General features: G+C 39.4%; 1 protein-coding gene across 1 annotated transcript in view; it reads left to right on the top strand.

Annotated features, from left to right (window-relative positions):
• Positions 1-18,378, top strand: part of GSAP (gamma-secretase activating protein) — a 98,174-nt gene that overhangs the window by 15,098 nt on the left and 64,698 nt on the right. Inside the window, exons 6-12 of the mRNA XM_055590160.1 lie at positions 3,806-3,894; positions 8,534-8,603; positions 10,321-10,370; positions 13,530-13,634; positions 13,864-13,923; positions 15,918-15,961; positions 17,098-17,183. Coding sequence (XP_055446135.1) covers positions 3,806-3,894; positions 8,534-8,603; positions 10,321-10,370; positions 13,530-13,634; positions 13,864-13,923; positions 15,918-15,961; positions 17,098-17,183 — 504 coding nt within the window. The remainder of the gene's footprint in view (positions 1-3,805; positions 3,895-8,533; positions 8,604-10,320; positions 10,371-13,529; positions 13,635-13,863; positions 13,924-15,917; positions 15,962-17,097; positions 17,184-18,378) is intronic.

An 18,378-nucleotide genomic window follows, 5' to 3' on the forward strand; every position in this document is an offset into this window, starting at 1 on the left:
CAGATAGTTTGAGGGATGATCCTAGGAGTTTTTAAACAGAGACCTGAAAGGAGGCGGGCAGCAAGCATGCATCTGTGCAATGCAAGAGACCCAGGTTTGATCCCTGGGTCAGGAAGATCCCCTGGAGGAGGGTATGGCAACCTACTCTTGCCTAGAGAATCCCATGGACAGAGGAACCTGGCAGGCTGCAGTCCATAGGGTCTCAGAGTCAGACACCACTGAAGCAACTAAGCAGCGGCAGCATGGGGAAGCGCATTTCTGGCAGAAGGAACAGCCAGCATGAAGGCCCTGAGGCCAGAGTGCTTGGTAGACTCTCAGGCTGTTCCAGGATAGTGAGGTCAGTGAGGCTGGACTGGAGTGAACAAGGGCAGAGTGGTGGGCAATAAGGCCAGCAGGAAATGAACATGAGTTGCAGACAGATCATGGAAGCCCTTAGGAAGTCTTTTGTTCAGCTACAATTTCAGAAATTATGTGACCATAAAGTACTATAGGATCTGTTTTAATGATTAGTCCTTTGAACAAATATTATGCAAATATTTTGCCTTTTGCTGAAGGCTGATTTTTTGTTTGTGAATAACTTGATAAGCCAGTTGATTATAAAATGTAGTTTGCCTCAAGATGTTAACACTGTTGCTTATCATGAGATTTTTCCATTGCAAATGAGACAGACTATAATGTATCTCATATAAGCAAGATAGAGTTCCTTGGTCTACAAACTTTATGACAAAATTTTTGTCAGCAGTGCTTCTCTTCTTGGCCGAGGCCATGCAAACTTGTTTTATTCGGGAAATGGTTTTACACAGGAAGCCAGGCCCAGCTGCCCATCTCACCCTTCCTGGGGTATGACATTTTCCCTAAGGCATAGCAGGTCCCTGTGGGCAGTGTCGTGAGCCCCACTGCTGCTCCAGGACCCCAGGAGCCTTTGTGGTCAGTTAATGCTGCAGACTCTCCATGGAGCTGCTTTAATTCCAAAGTTCTAATAACCAGAGCTTCTAAACAACCAGACTTGACTGAATTCTTCCAAGCTTTTCACTATTTCACAATATGTACCTTTACCTGCATCAGACCAGGTTCTTTCTTTTTCTCACTCTTCACCCTCCCTGTGCCATGCCTATCCTTGTGCTTTTTTTCTTTTTTTAATTTAAATTCAGTTTAAACAAAGCAAAAATATTCACTCATTTCTCCCCTTACCTCCTACCCTCTGCCTCCTGCAACCACCAATCTGTTCTCTGTATCTATAAACCTGGTTTTGGTTTTGGTTTGATTTGGTTTTTAGATTCCACATATAAAAGAGATCATATGGTATTTGTCTTTTATTTTAGTTGATTTACTATATTGTGTTAGTTTCTGGTGTACAGAAAAGTGATTCAGTTACACACATATGTATTTTTTTTTTCAGATTCTTTTCTATTATGGTTTATTACAAGGTATTGAATATAGTTCCCTGTGCTCAACACTAAGAACTTGTTATCTATTTTATATATAGTAGTGCGTATCTGTTAATCCCAACTCCTAATTTATCCTTCCCTAACCCTTTCCCCTTTAGTAAAGTTTGTTTTCTATGTCTGTGAGTCTGTTTCTGTTATATAAATAAGTTCATTGGTATATATATATTTTTAGATTCCATGTATAAATGATATCTTGATATTTGTCTTTCTCTGACTTAACTTCATTAGGTCCATCCATGTTGCTGCAAATGGCATTATTTCATTCTTAATATGACTTACTTCACTTAGCATAACACCTTGAGGTCCATCCATGCTGTCCCTTTTGGTCCTGCTGCTCTACTCCCTACAGCTTTGGTGTCCTGCCGGGTCTGTCTTGCCTTTCAGTGATGTACTCCCAGGCTCCATTGATACCTGGATTCTCTGAATTGTTAAGACAACTTTAAGCACGTAATGGAATCACTGTGGATTTTAGGGCTGAAAGTGATTGTAGAAATAATCTGAATCTGTAGTTCTTCACTTTATTTTTTAAATAACAAAACACTGGCAATTCCCTGGCAGTCCAGTGGTTAGTACTTGGCTTTTTCACTGCTGGGGCCTGGGTTCATTCCCTGGTTGGGAAACTAAGATCCTGCAAGCTGCACTCAGTGTGGCCAAAAAAAAAAAGCAAAAATAAATTAAAAACAAAGCACCAAGGCCTAGGAAAGCTTTGTTGTTTATTGAAGTATAAATATCAGGTTAGCGACAGATTTTAAACTAGAATTGATATCTCTAGTATCCTATTCCAGAGTGCTTCCCGTTACACTATGAAAGCACATGGTATGTTATCGAGAGACATTTCTGTTTGTCCAATTACTCTTTTCATTAAGCTACTTATATTAAGCATCTGGGCTGCCCTAAGGAAATGAAAAATTAGTTTAGGAAGATGAATTTTGCCCTGCCCTCGATAAGCCTCGCATTTTAAAGGTAAGTGAATTTAGCTGATAATCTCATCTGGGAACAGATTCATTGACAAAAAAGCTGAATATAGGTGATTTGTTATTTTTCCAATGAGAATATTCCCCCGCCTGCCCCCTAAAAAGATTTTTCCCCTAGTTGGAATCTATAAACTTTTTGGGCAAGAGATGAAATAGTCAAATATCAACTTGTACTATTTACTGTATTAAATTAGTTATATATACTTAAGACAATAAGGAAAATTGCTTTTTTTTTTTTTTTTTGTCATTCCCACATTTCACAGTCTATTTTTCTTCACAAGTATCTTTGACATCAATATTTCTTATTTTTAGAGCCATTTTTTTGAGTCATCAAGCAGACTCCCTAAGCATCTCACTTTACCTTGTCTCAGTTATTAGAAGTTTATAGCCCTTTTGAATCGTGAATGACCTGTCACTGGAATTTTTATTCTAAGTACCCATCGACCAAACAACATTTGCTTTTGATTTTTTGTTGTTGTTGTGTATTTGTGACCCCATATAATAACTCACTCACTGTTTTGCTTTCAGTAAACTCTAAAAGGTATTTTTATAGAAATATCCAGTTCTTGAAAATGTGAGGCAATATCCCAGAAAATATTTTATATTCTTTACATTTTTTTTTTCTTGACATAAAGCAATACTGTTAGGTTGCTTTCTTAAATAGTGAAAACTGGCATTGATTCAATTCCAGGCTGCTGTACCATCTCCAAATTGTAAATTATTACTCAAAGTCAAGTCATTGAGGAAGCACATGAGAATATTAGAGCTGTTATAAGAACTCAAATATAAGGCAACTCCTTTTCTGAGGAGGGAAACTGTTGGTCTAACTTTGGATATCTGTGGTAACCCCATTCTAGCCTGTGTCCAAAACTTCCTCCTAATTACTATCTTTAATGACATTTGCTCAGATGTGACTCTAAGGAAATAAGTGAGTCTTTATCCATCCAGCTCCAGCCTTCCTGAGGGAAGCCCAGTCCCTGTGCTAGTTGCTGTCAACCCTAACACATTCATTCATCAGAAATCTTTATATTTTCCTACACAAACAGTATTTGCCATTATGCTACAGAATTGTAGTGACACTGAACTGAGATGTATTTATTTAGACTTAAAAGCTGAGAGGGCCTGTGAAGTGATGGTAGAAATAGCTGAGAAATGGGTGGGAACGTGTTTCTCACTCCATGTACATTGACTCCTCCTTTATGATGTTTTCTGTATCTATTTGCGGTTTTAAGAAGTCTCAATTTTAAGATAACTGCTTTTGTTTGTGGAGTAACTAATACAGTAAGTAATGCATTTTACATTTTCAAAGTTCAGGCCTATGTGTGAGAGTAATGTGTAATATTCTGGGCTTTGCTACTATTAAAAGCATCCTTTACTTTATAGGATCAAAGTGCTTAACTTTGTTGGTCGAGATCCACCCCATTAACAATGTGAAGGTTCTAAAAGCAGTGGATAGCTATATTTGGGTACAGGTAAGTGATCTCTTTAATCAAAAGGCATGAAACCTAGAGACAGTGGTGTTAAAAGTGTTTTCATACACATTATCACATTTAATCCTCAGAATAATCCAGTGAATGGATATGGCTGGAATGAACACCTCTTCCCTCGCAAACATGGAAATCAAAATTCAAACCTAGCTCTCTGTCTCTATTACATCATGGTTGTTTGATATAATAGATGTTTTTACATGATAAAATATTGAATATCAAAACACATTGAAAGGAACTTTGAAAATGGCTTATCTAATGTTTCATAGAGTTGACAGGTTAAATGCCTGTGTTTAAATGACATAATTAATCCCTGAATTTCTCAACTCCATGCACTGGTACAGAAGCACTGTGTGTATAACACAAATAGACTTAGATATAGTCAATCCTCATTGCTTGCACATAGAATTTGCAAATTCTGCTACCCACTAAAATTCATTTGTAACCCCCAAATCAGTCGTTGGTAGACATGTGAAAATTTGTCACCCAATGTACATGTTCCCAGCTGAGGTAGAACAAGGTGACCCTGCCTTTCAGAGTCAGTTCTCAGACTATAAACAAACATTGTTTTCATAGTCAACTTAATGCCATGTTTTTCACACTCTTTGGCAGTTGATTTCATGTTTAAAATGTCCTCCAAGTGTATTGCTGAAGTAGTGTTTCAGGTTTCTAAGTGCAAAAAGGCTGCTATATACTTTACAGAGAAAATATGTGTGTTCATTAGATAAACTTCATTTAGGCATTATAGTGCAGCTGACTGAGTTCACTGCTAGCGAATCAACAGTATCTTTAGTTGTGGCACACCAGATCTTTTGATCATTGATGCAGCATACGGAATCTTTTTAGCATGCACACTCTTAGTTGCGACATGTGGGACCTGGTTCCCTGACCAGGGTTCAAACCTGGTCCCCCAACAATGGGAGCACGGAGTCATAGCCACTGGACCACCAGGGAATCCCACAATGTCTTTAAATAGGGACACACATTAGACCAAGTTTTATTTTGTTGACAAAAATATTGTAGCTAGAGGCTCATAGGAGCTTTTATCACTATTTCCCTTGGGAACAGTGGTTCAGAGTTCAGTGTTTGTGGTGACCTTATGGAACATAGGGCTTCCATGGTAGCTTAGAAAGTAAAGAATCTGCCTGCAATGCAGGAGAGTCGGGCTTGATCCCTGGGTTGGGAAGATCCCCTGGAGAAGGGCATGGCTACCCACTCCAGTATTTTTGCCTGGAGAATCCCATGGACAGAGGAGCCTAGCGGACTACAGTCCATGGAGTCAAAAAAGAATTGAAAACGATTGAGCACTGATGCCGGCACAGATGGAATGTAGCTATCACTGAGAACAAGAATCGATTACCCTTGTTCCTGCTGGGTTGCATGAACAATTACCTTGGGTAGCCTCCCCCTACCCTACCTACTCTCAGCCTCTGACCTTGGGTCTCCCTCTGGCAGTATGTGTTGGCAGAACGGGTTGTCTCTCATGTGCCTGGTTGTCCACTGTCAGCCAGTCCTTCCGGTTGTGCATTTCACCACCACTCCTGGCTTCTCTCCGGGCTGCTGCTTGCTGCCAAACAGGGCCTGGCCTGGAACTTCTAAGCTACATTCCCTCCCCCAGGAATCCACTCTGTTTATTTACACTGTCCTCAGTGCAGGGGTGACTGTGGGACACCTCCCTTTTCTGGCATGTTCTTTTGGTTTCTTTACCATTTTTATCCAGGGCTGTGTAGGCAATGATGATGTTATTGAAGGATGGGTAATAAGAGTGTAGGAAGGAAAAAGGTTTTACAAATATACAGTTGCATAACACTCTGAATATATTTTAAAGATACTAAATCGTATTATTAATAGTGAAAACTGAGAATAGTGAATGTTGTTATATGCATTTTATCTTAATTAAAAAAATTAAAAATGCAAGGTACATGATTGCACCCCCACCCATGTGAAGTAGACCCACACTCATCTTGGTCCATCCAGTTCCAAGCCCTGCTCCATGCTCTCATGCTCAGGCCTCTGAAGAAATAAACTCCTCCAAGCCTCCACCCATGGCAAATCCCCACCTTCACCCTCTCTCCATTCTGCTCTCCTTTAGAGAAACACCATTCATTGTTCACAAAATTTGGTCTTACCCTGTGATCTATTTCCTTTTTCTTTTCAAAACACCCATGATGATTTCCAGTAGTACATTTTCCCTCTACCTATGCAGCCTTCATGAAGACACTTCTTCAGAACAGTAGTAAGCGGAGTCCGGATTTCAATCTGGGACCCTTGTAGAGTTCCCCACCAGCATGATTGTACCTTCCAGATAGTTCATTGGATAATTACACACTGTCCACGTCCACATGCCTATAGTATGACCTTCCATCAATGAATATTAATGATCACAATATAGCTCAATATTTACAAAAATAATTATTGACCTAATATAGTCTATATTGGAGAAGGCAATGGCACCCCACTCCAGTACTTTTGCCTGGAGAATCCCATGGACAGAGGAGCCTGGTAGGCTGCAGTCCATAGGGTCGCTAGAGTCGGACATGACTGAGCGACTTCACTTTCATTTTTCACTTTCATGCACTGGAGAAGGAAATGGCAACCTACTCCAGTGTTCTTGCCTGGAGAATCCCAAGGACAGGGAAGCCTGGTGGGCTGCCGTCTATGGGGTCGCACAGAGTTGGACACGACTGAAGCGACTTAGCAGCAGCAGCAGCAGTATGGTCTATATAGATTCCTACTCACAAAACAAACAAAACAAAATCTCCAAAATCGTTGCATGCTTTTGTAGATCTGTGTCTGAAGCCTGCCTTATGTATATTCTCACTTGTAGGCCTTGCTCCAGGGTTGCCTCAAATTCGACAGAAAAACAACCACCTGAATGGAACTTTTAAAATCGTGATTGCCTCACAGAGACCAGGCAAAGGTTTAGAACTGATCATCAGTTTAGGTCACAGCCCTAAGCCAGCGGGCCCTGGTCACCTCCGGAGACCCAGGGAACACCAAATCTGTAGTTTCTCCTTATTTTGAGGCATTGGGTATTTGCTCTTCCATTATCTGTGTGAAAACTCATCATTGCTTCTCCGCAACTCCAGTACACAAAGTATCCTTTTTGGTGTACACAGTTTCACAAATCAGCAGAAATAAGTTCTATATTCTTCTCATAGCTGAATTTTGCATTGCTTTCTATTTTACAGTTTTGAGTTTATTGCAGTGAAGAATGCGTGTATGTGTGTGTGCTTATTTGCTCAGTCGTGTTCAACTCTTTGCTGCCCTGTGGCCTGTAGCCCGCAAGGCTCCTCTGCCCATGGGCTTTTTCCCAGGCAAGAATACTGGAGTGAGCTGCCATTTCCTCCTCCAGAAGATCTTCCCTACCCAGGGATCAAATCTGGGTCTCCTGCCTCGGAGCCATTGGGGAAGCCCTGCTGTGAAGAATGGTATAGAGTTAATGCTTTGTTTTTCTCAAAGGGAAATGACTACAAGCAGTTTTAAAAGTTAACCGATGCTAGGGACTACCCTGGTGATCCAGTGGTTAAAACACCAAGCTTCCACTGCAAGGGGCACAGCTACAATTCCTGATTGGATAACTAAGATCCTGTATGCTGCAGTGTGGCCAAAAAAAAAAAAAAAAAGATAAATCTTTTTAAAAGTTGACGAGATCTATTCTAATTTGGCATTATGAAAAGTTAGGATACCGTGTAATATATTTTGTCAGAAATTTCCCTAGTCTTTAGAAAGGCTGTAGGCTGTAAAACAGGGACTTGAAAAGTTCTGTTCTTTTATTATGCTTTTAAGTTTGGAGAGAAAACCCAAAATTAGCCAGTGGACCTAGTGAACTGTCTTTCATTTTGCAAAGTGAAACTTCAGATTTATAGTTACTCTTATAAATGAAGGACTTAAGTCACTGGAGTCATCCCATGGCCAGGTTCCCCTCATTATCACAGCTGATGGTGTCAGGCTTGTGTTTCTGGCTGCCCACTTTGTCCTGTGGGCTGACAAATAAGGGCAGGCACAGAGGAGGAGGAAGGGCTGGATCAGGCCTTTTCTTCCAGTGGCAAAGTCGTTGAATACTTTGAGGTAAACCCTCCACCACATGCCACACTGTGACTCACTGTCCTTTCCTGGAAAGTCCCTGGTTCTGTTGTGCTTTGTCTCTCGGATGTGGGACTTTGGAAGTTGTCGTGGAGAGTTTGTTTACTTGGGTCTCAAATTAAACACTAGGTTTAGCTGCATAAGAAATTGTTATCGATCACTCTTTTTTGGTGCTTGTGAAATGGAACTTTCTGTTCAAATGTTGTTTATTGATATTGTTTTTGATTGACTTCAGAATCACATATTCCAAATAAAAAGCACCATCCCTAAGAATGACTTACAATTTAGCCTAACTGTTTAAAGGAATTGTGTTGGACCTGCCATCAATCTCCTCCTGCAAAACCGAGCTACTGAAAGTGTTCCTTTTCCTTCCTTGCTTCCATCTATAGTGTGTGTGTATGAATGTGATTTTCCTAAACTATTTTGCGGTTCCCATTCCCTTCTATGGTATGTAGTAGTACAGTAATTGAACATAACTTTTTTTGAAATAATTGTGTAAGCAAGGTAGTTGCTTATGACTTTAATTTCTTTTTTATAGTTCCTCTACCCACATGTTGAAAGTTGCCCTCAACCAAAGAATCATCTGTTACTGCTTTCAGAAGAGAAATGTAAGTAAATCTTTAGGTGTTCTATAGGGACTTCATGAACAGCATATCTCCTAGTGAAGCATAGAATGTGAGGAAGCTTCTAACTGTCCACTCATCAATCCAAAAGTCCACTGACTTTGATGTCCATTGGAGACCTAGGACTCCTGTGGAAGGACTTTCTCTCTGCCTCACTTGTTCTCTTGGGTTCTGTCTCCATATGTGATGGGCTTCTGCAAATATGGATTTCCAGTTTGGCACATGGTAGAATGTTTGTAGAACAGTCATTTTTGTCTTCTTTAGCCCATACTTCTTTAGGATGTCTGTCACAGTTGAAACTATAATGTAAGGAGAGAGGCTTGGATGGACAGAGGGAACAGTATTAGAAGCTAGAAGAAATCCATGGCAGAACTCGAGGATACATAGTGACTTGGTCAAATTCAGGTAGAGGGAGATAAGATTGGGACATCCTTTAATGATGATTTCAAGTAGAAGGAGGGATAGAGAAAGGACAAAATTCACTGGTGCATCTTATCTAGGAAGCCGTCTTTCTTGTTATGAGGTGAAGCAGCTGGTTTGTAATTGGAGGGACAAGACTGAAGATTTGGTTTGTGTTCACTTCCTATGCTGCTACTGCTGCTACATCGCATCAGTCGTTTCCAACTCTGTGCGACTCCATAGGCGGCAGCCCACAAGGCTCCCCCGTCCCTGGGATTCTCCAGGCAAGAACACTGGAGTGGGTTGCCATTTCCTTCTCCAGTGCACAAAAGTGAAAAGTGAAAGTGAAGTCGCTCAGTCATATCTGACTCTTAGCGACCCCATGGACTGCAGCCTACCAGGCTCCTCTGTCTATGGGATTTTCCAGGCAAGAGTACTGGAGTGCGTTGCCATTGCCCTCTCCAATCAGATCAGATTAGATCAGTCACTCAGTCATGTCCGACTCTTTGCGACCCCATGAATGGCAGCACGCCAGGCCTCCCTGTCCATCACCAACTCCTGGAGTTCACTGAGACTCATGTCCATCGAGTCAATGATGCCATCCAGCCATCTCATGCTCTGTCGTCCCCTTCTCCTCCTGCCCCCAATCCCTCCCAGCATCAGAGTCTTTTCCAATGAGTCAACTGTTCGCATGAGGTGGCCAAAGTACTGGAGTTTCAGCTTCAGCATCTGGCCCAATTATGTATCTCACATTTTTCTAACTAGAACCAACAGAAGATACATATGGCTCAATGTAAACTGCTTACTGAGAAAAATGGTCCATCTATACATCAATAAAGTGCTTATAGTGTTCTGTTAATGACCCCTATAAAAATACCCCCCCAATATCTGGCATAATGAGTTTTCTATATGATGTTTTCATATTAAGAGGTATTTGGTATTTGGAAATTGAAGATAAACCCTGCCAAATGAGCCCTATATAAGACTGATGGTATTGGGGAGGGAAACACTTGTTCAGCTAACCCAGGGGAGTAGCAGAGTTAAATGCTTCAGGTGTTGTTGGTATTAAGAAGCAGAGTAAATGCTGGACTTGACACAGACTGTAAAGTGGTGGAAAAAGGTGGGGTTTTGTTTTGAACCTTTCTTGTGAGATTGCCATCTGTGATAGCACTATTTTTCAGCCAATTGTTTAATCTGCTTTGCTTTTATATATTAAAAAAAAGTTCACAACTGTTGGGTGAAAAAAAGTACTCATATTTTTCATGAAGGTTAAGCTGTCTTTCTGTTTTCTTTTTTTTAAAAGATATTGAACAATTTCATATCCAAGTTGTCCAAGAAGATGGAAATCGAGTGGTAAATATTTGAAATTCCTTTTGCTTCAGAGTTTTTTCCCATAAAGAGTAACATTTCTAGACTATTAAGGATGTATTAATGTTATGGAAACATTCTACTTTATTTGGTGTCTTTCAAGTTATAGATTGGTTGTTGTAACATGTGAAATAATATAAGATACATGAAGGAGTTGATTATCTCCTTCATATCTATCTCACCGCCCACCCCCACCCCCAACCCCACCACGATCAGTCTCCTGAGATAACTGATGACAGCCTTGAGTGATGCTTCCACGCTTTGTACCTCACTCAGGGTTCAATGCACAGATACTGGGATTCAGTTGCTTTTACTAAAATAGATTCATAGTATAGATATTAATTTGCTGCCTTTGCTTTTGCTTAACATATCAGGGGTATCCCTGTAGGTTTCTAAACAGAGATACAATTTCTTTCTCTTAATTTGTATACATGTATACATAAGCATGCATATAATAAATGAGATCATAACATATATACTGAGGTTCTATATAGTTCAGTTTTCTTTTTTTTTTTGCTTGTTTTCCACATCCCCCTTGACTCTTCACCTCTAACTTTTGTTCATAACCATGTGTATTGTGTATCTTTTCATACTTTTCTCCATACCTCTGTGTCTCACATCCCCACCCTGATACACCAAGAGGTTTGTTTATTATTCACTCTTTCCTAATTGAACTTTGTGGAATTACTGCCGAGCAACCTAGAGTAGCTTAGTGCATTGTCTTCAGAAATGCAAACGGTCCCTGGCATAGATGTACACAATTTTGTCACCATTCTTCCATGGATGTATATTCACTTGATTGCCTTTTCCCCCCTTTTATTTGTTTACATTACAAATCGTTTCAAATGTTTTTAACTTTACAGGTTTGGTACACATGTTTCTTTGAGTTAAACCCTCAGGGATGATAAGTGGGTTGATGGTTATATGCATTTAATAAACTTCAACACATTTTGCCAGATTACTTTCCAGAAGACTTGTAACAATTTAGTTTTGCAAGAAAAATATAAAAGTACCCTTTCCCTATATCCATACCAATAATAGATGTGTTTCCCTTTTTAAAAAATCCAGTTTGATGGGTTTGTTACTGAGCAACTGAACTGAACTGAGCTGAACATTATTATTTGAGTTTGTATTTCCTTTAGTATTGTTGAGTTTGAACATTTTCTACACTTATTGGGTATGTGAATTTATTTTTCTGAAAATTGTTTAGTTATATTCTTGTGTATATTTTTGCTAGGTTGTCTTTTTTTCTTGACAGTTTTTGTGATGTTACTGATATTAAAATGATTTCCTTCAATATTTAAATGGTCTACATCAGAATACTCTTTCTCTGATTTTAATTTTAAATTCTGTGAACAAAATTGAAATGAGAAATGGCATTTGTTAATTGTGTATCTATGATCAAAAGCCTCAAATCAAGACGCCTGGCTGGGAAATGATGAGAAAGTGTGTGACTAGAGCTCTGGGCCCCAGATGGATGGGAGGGCAAAGATAAGGCCAATGGTTGGAAATGGTCAGGCCAGAGAGGAAGGACCAAGGTGCGAAATCCCAAAACCATCAATGAGGATTTGGAGATAGTTAAATAAACAGATTGGAGTCAGGAACTGGAAATGGACAGAGGACTGCTGGTGAGAAGAGGGGTTGGGAGTCGTGAGAGACATTGCCGGGAGAGTGAGGCCAGGAGGCACTTGTCAGAAGCCCAGGAAGGATTCTCCTGGCCAAGATGATACAACCCCAGCACACCTTCATCCACGTGTGCCCTTCTGTGAGGCACTGCTAAGATCCCTATAACAACCTATAACCCCTATAACAACCCTAACATCCCTATATAAAAGTGATGGTATTATATTTATCCCAGCATTTTCAGGGAACACAACAATGTAGACTTACACAGGTGAGGTAACTCTGGAGAGGGAAGAACTGCTATATAAACCTCGGTTGCCATCAGATGGAAACAAGATGGGTTTCCCCAAGAGTCAGATAAGTACCCTTAGATCTTTTTCCAGCAAATGTGATGGAACGAGGCAAACAGAAATAGAGGTGTATGATTCTGCTTGCCCTGTGTCTCCCTTGAGTTCCAACTTAGCCTCAGGGGAGAAATCCTGTTTGAGATTAGAGAGGGTTTAGGTACAAATATGGACCATTCTGATGGTCCATCAGACCATCAAAAAAAGGTCCATCCCTTTTTTTCCTTATTCTCCTACATCAACTTGTCTTCATTCTTTACTCACCTGTTCCAGTATAGATAGCTTTTGCTTGTTGAGCATTTTGAGGAAAATGAACTCTGAATTCCTTGTATTACATTTAGCATTTCTTTCAGTTTACCCTTGCATACCTTATTTCCTTTCCCTTTATTTGACAAGTATTTCTTGAGTACTACTACATACTAGAAACAGTCAAGTCATTGAAAATATAAAGGTGCTGTAGAAGAGTGCATAATCATTGGAGTAGACTTATAGCATTAATTAAAGTATAAATGTGATAGAAGCATGCCAAAGTGACAGAAATACAGAGATGGGGAGCTTTGCCTTCATATTGGGAGGTGAAATTGGGCTTTGTACAGGAGGCAATGCCTCAGCTGGATCAGGATGAATAATTAAGTATTGCTGAGAAATGGGCAGTATCATCATACTCATTGTAGAAGGTGGACGGGTAAGAACTATGACCAAAGCCACATGAAGTGTTTATGGCAGACCTAGGATTGTTGCCCAGTACTCCCCTCTCCTAGGCTTGAGTTTTCCCTTGTCCTCACAGTCGACCTTTGGTAGTAAAGCCCTCTAGACTGCAGATACTTGAGTGTGTTATGTCCAAAACAGGAAGCTTTGAATCTTCTATTTGCCTACTTGTCGATTTGTGATAGGTGTGGCCTTGGCTTCAACAGCCCCAGCCTGTCTGTCTAACTAAGAACAAGAATAAAATAGTTTATTGCAGAGTGTTGTGAAGAGCAAGTAATGAAATGATACCTTAAATCTTTTTTTGGAAAGAGTTTCCATGTGTATGTGTTGGAGGTAGGTGGCAACTAAAAATTAACTGTGGAAATATTTACATGTACTATAAAGATAGAATATTCAAAATAACTATGAAACCCAGATATGTTCTCCTTTAAAATAGTTATTTATTTCTAAAATCTCTTTGCCTCCTTAGGTAATTAAAAATTCTGGCCATCTCCCAAGAGAGAGAATAGCCGAAGATTTTGTTTGGGCTCAGTGGGATATGTCAGAGCAGAGATTATACTATATTTATCTGAAGGTAAAAACTAGTCCATTGGCTCTCTTTTTTTATGGGAGTGTTTTAATTTTGACATTATCATTATTGTAATTTATTAGTTACTTCATTTTCATTGAAGAGAGCAGTCAAAGTTTATTACAAATAATGAAGATTTTCATTACTGTTTGCTTTTTTGTTGCTTCTTTTTCTCTCTCTTTAGTGTTTTTTTTTCCCTCCCTTAATTTGTCACTTACTCTGTTTTCTCTTTTAGAAATCAAGAAGTATCTTAAAATGCATCCAGTTTTATGCTGATGAGCACTTTAACTTAATGGTAAGTCCGGAAAATGACTGGGCTATATGGTGAAATTTTATACCCATTTTGTGATTTGTGTGAAAGTCGCTCAGTCACGCCCGACTCTATGACCCTGTGGACTATACAGTCCATGGCATTCTCCAGGCCAGAATATTGGAGTGGGTAGCCTTTCCCTGAAAGATCTCCAGGGGATCTTCCCAACCCAGGGATCGAACCCAGGTCTCCCGCATTGCAGGTGGGTTCTTTATCAGCTGAGCCACAAGAAGCCCTTCAGATCAGATCAGATCAGTCACTCAGTCGTGTCCGACTCTTTGCAACACCATGAATCGCAGCACGCCAGGCCTCCCTGTCCATCACCAACTCCTGGAGTTCACTCAGACTCACGTCCATCGAGTCAGTGATGCCATCCAGCCATCTCATCCTCTGTCGTCCCCTTCTCCTCCTGCCCCCAATCCCTCCCAGCATCAGAGTCTTTTCCAATGAGTCAACTCTTCGCATGAGGTGGCCAAAGTCCTGGAGTTTCAGCTTTAGCATCATTCCTTCCAAAGAAATCCCAGGGCTGATCTCCTTCTCCAGTACCACAGTTCAAAAGCATCAATTCTTCAGCACTCAGCTTTCCTTATAGTCCAACTCTCACATCCATACATGACCACAGGAAAAACCATAGCCTTGACTAGACGGAACCTTTGTTGGCAAAGTAATATCTCTGCTTTTGAATATGCTATCTAGGTTGGTCATAACTTTCCTTCCAAGGAGTAAGCGTCTTTTAATTTCATGGCTGCAGTCACCATCTGCAGTGATTTTGGAGCCCAGAAAAATAAAGTCTGACACTGTTTCCACTGTTTCCCCATCTATTTCCCATGAAGTGATGGGACCGGATGCCATGATCTTAGTTTTCTGAATGTTGAGCTTTAAGCCAACTTTTTCACTCTCCACTTTCACTTTCATCAAGAGGCTTTTGAGTTCCTCTTCACTACTCCTTTTTAATGAAAGTTATCATAAAGAGCATTTTAGCATTCTCGATCATGTATTAATAGCTTGTATGAGCAAGTAAAATAGTTCCTGTCAGCTCAAAGCTTCAGCTTTATAGTAGATGCAATTAATATAGATGATTAGAAGAGCACACACAGGGACTTTCTGCTAACTGAATGCTTCACAATAAAGAAACATGGTTAAGAATGAGGGTTTGTAGGAGGTAGTATTTAGTAGGAGGTAGTATGTGGCAACCCACTCCAGTATTCTTGCCTGGAGAATCCCACGGACAGGGGAGCCTGGTGGGCCGCCGTCTATGGGGTCGTCGGACACGACTGAAGTGACTTAGCAGCAGCAGCAGCAGTATGTGGTAGGTGTGGCCAGTAGTACGTGACTATACGTCATTTGATCCAAAAGGATGTGTGAGGATGGTGGATTGAGTCTAAAGTCGATGAGAGGATATAGTTTAATTAGTAAAAATCTAGAATCACTCCTGGAAAAGTATTTGGAGCGTAGTGAGAAGTGTCATTATAGTGAGGAGTCATAAGTATCTTTATCTGTGATGGACAGAACATTATTCTTCCTGGCTAGGATTAATATTGCTGTCTAATGCAGATTGACGTCATACCATTGTAAGAATTTTATTTACCCCTCCTGCCCCCCCCCTTTTTTTGGACTCACACTCATTCTCTTTCTAAAGATACCATTCCCTACACAATCATCTGTGTCCTATAAAAGCCTACTCCTTCCAATTGACTTATTACACAACCCATCTACAGTAGTCAAATCTGAAGCAAAATTTTGATGTATATTTATGATTGTTAAATATACATCAAGCTTGTGATTTATGTAGACTCCAGAATATTCCCAGTGGACTTTCTCTATGTAGATTTGTGAAATAACCTCTGAAGATAATGCTCGTTAAAGGAGCTCTTCATCATTATGTAAGCACAGTGTCGTCAGGTTTGCTCTGGTTTCCAGAACTATCATCACTTAACTAATGTCATCTTTTGCTTTGTTATCACCTGATTTTTTGACAGTTTGAAGCACCCTTGGATATATCATTAAGTGACTCAGGATTCAAGTAGGTTACTCCTAAATTATTATTATTTTTTATAGACACTTCTGGACAGAATGATTATATTTAAACGTAATCTGTGATATACTGCTAAAAGGATAATTTGATGTTCTGTTTATGTGAGGGAGTGTTTGTCATCTTTTCTGTTTCTGTTTCTATAGGGAATATAAGCAATGTTATCAAGTATGAACACAGGGTTTTTCCATGTAAAGGCAATCATATTGATTTTCTTAGCCATTTATTTCTATAGGGCATCTTCATTTTTTTTTTTTTTTGATGTGTGGAAGTGCTCTGTAATTCAATAAAAAGATTCAGAGTCAGAGTCAGAGAGCTCTATGTTTAGAATGAAGCATCAGAACCCTTTTCTTGTTGCCATCAAAGAGGATGTCTCAGGTCAATCCACTTATAGCTCAGCTGAGTCTATAGCTTTTTTTTTCCCCCCAGACTATTTTACATTTAGTAAAAACAGGAGATACTTTTGAAAAAATAGACTCAAAGCCATAAGTGCACAGAAGAAATTAAAGTCTTCCTGAATTAATGATAATTGCAAAATGCTACATTTCAGTAGCTTTATTTTATCATATATGAATATTCAGTTCTGTTTATTTTGAAATGTAGCATCAACATTATTTTAAAATTAGACAAAAGTTGAAATATTGTGTATCCTTTTCCCTATTGCCATTTATGTACCATGTATTTTAAAAAATTACTGTTTTTAAAAAAATAATTCTATTTATTTATTTTTTGGCTGTGTTGGGTCTTCATTGCTGTGTGGGCTTTCCTCTGGTTGTGGCAAGCGGGGACTACTCTCTAGTAGCTTCTCATTATGGTGGCTTCTCTTGTGGAACACGGACTCTAGGGCATGAAGGCTTCAGTGGTTGTGGCACAAGGGCTCAGTAGTCGGGGTTCCTGGGCTCTAGACCAGAAGCTCAGTATTTGTGGCACATGGATTTAGTTGCTGTCTGCAGTGTATGGGATCTTCCTGGACTAAGGATTGAAAATTTATTGTTTTAATTATTTATTTTAACAAAAAGACACGTTGTCTACTTAAATTTCTCAGAGACATGTGGATAAATTATAGTGGTTACTCACATCTTTTATGAGGTAACTTATTTGTAAATTCTTATCCTTTATGTTCTTAGACTTGTCAACTTTGGATATAGTAATCTTCAAGACAAAGAGGAATTATCCGAACACCTGACCTTATGTGTTTTTACCAACCATACAGGTAGAACCGGGTTGTATTTGTCAATTTACTTAGTTTTACTTGAGTTCCATATATTTAGCCGTTGTTCAGCTATATGGATCCTGAACATAAGTGATTATGTGGATATTTACATACCAAATTAACTTCTCCACTGTAATTTTGTACATTTGCTGTCTGTATAAAAGAAGCCACAGTCCAGCTATTGTTCTAAAAGTTTTTCTTTGTATTATTTCTCTAGTAGAGGGGCTGGGTTCATATTTAATCAAGCTACATTTTCTCACCTGCTTAATTGTAAAGAAATGACATACTTTTTGTGTCTGGCTTACTGATGTTGAAGTTCTAAAGCCATGCTATAACCTACTGAGCTGACAATCAAATCTTCACATACAAATTGTGAGTGTACAGTATTCCATCTCTTAAGACCTGTTTATTATAGATAGAAAAAATAGGGATGGGGGGAAATAATGCCTGAAAATGAGAGGAGAGGAGTATGATTACAGTCAATGAATCTCATGAAAAAACTGCTCATTAACTTTAATAATCATCTAAGTAATCAACTCTAATAACTAAATCTAATAGCCATATTTAATACTCCAACTTGAGTGGACAGTTACTATTAGAGTTAAGTAGTGCTTGGACTAAAATTACATTCATTTAAAAGCCATATTATGTGGTATTCATTGATCTATCACTTATGGAGCATTAATAGAAAGTTAGTACTTAGTACGGATGTTGGTCATTAAGTGCACACATAGTATTTGAATAGAATCATGGTACATTTTATGAATGAGAATTATAGGGAGCCATGAGAGCATATAGTGGAGGTTTAATAGAAGATACTGTTATAGTATGTTCAAATATGTACAAGTATGTTTTACCTCAGCCAATGCATTCTTAGTCCTGAAAATTGCTTCCTTTTCCACCTCACTCTTTCAAAATGCAGCCCATAGTTTTCTCTCCATTTCGGGTCTCCTTCAAGCCCACAAGTCCCTCTATAAACCAGTCTCGGGGAATTTAGGGCAGGAAATAATATTTCCCTTGATACTTGAAGGATGTATGTGAGCTAAGAACAGGGTGACTAGTTGCAGAAGAGTGAGCAATAGGAAAAGTATTGGTAGAGAGATCTGAAGAGGTTGGCAGGGGCCAGGTCATGTAGGGCCTCGCAGACCATGGGAGGATTTTAGCAAGAGATGAGGGTGGCTTCTCTTATGTTGTT

This window comes from Bubalus kerabau, chromosome 8, assembly GCF_029407905.1.
Source record: "Bubalus kerabau isolate K-KA32 ecotype Philippines breed swamp buffalo chromosome 8, PCC_UOA_SB_1v2, whole genome shotgun sequence".
NCBI classification, from domain to species: domain Eukaryota; kingdom Metazoa; phylum Chordata; class Mammalia; order Artiodactyla; family Bovidae; genus Bubalus; species Bubalus kerabau.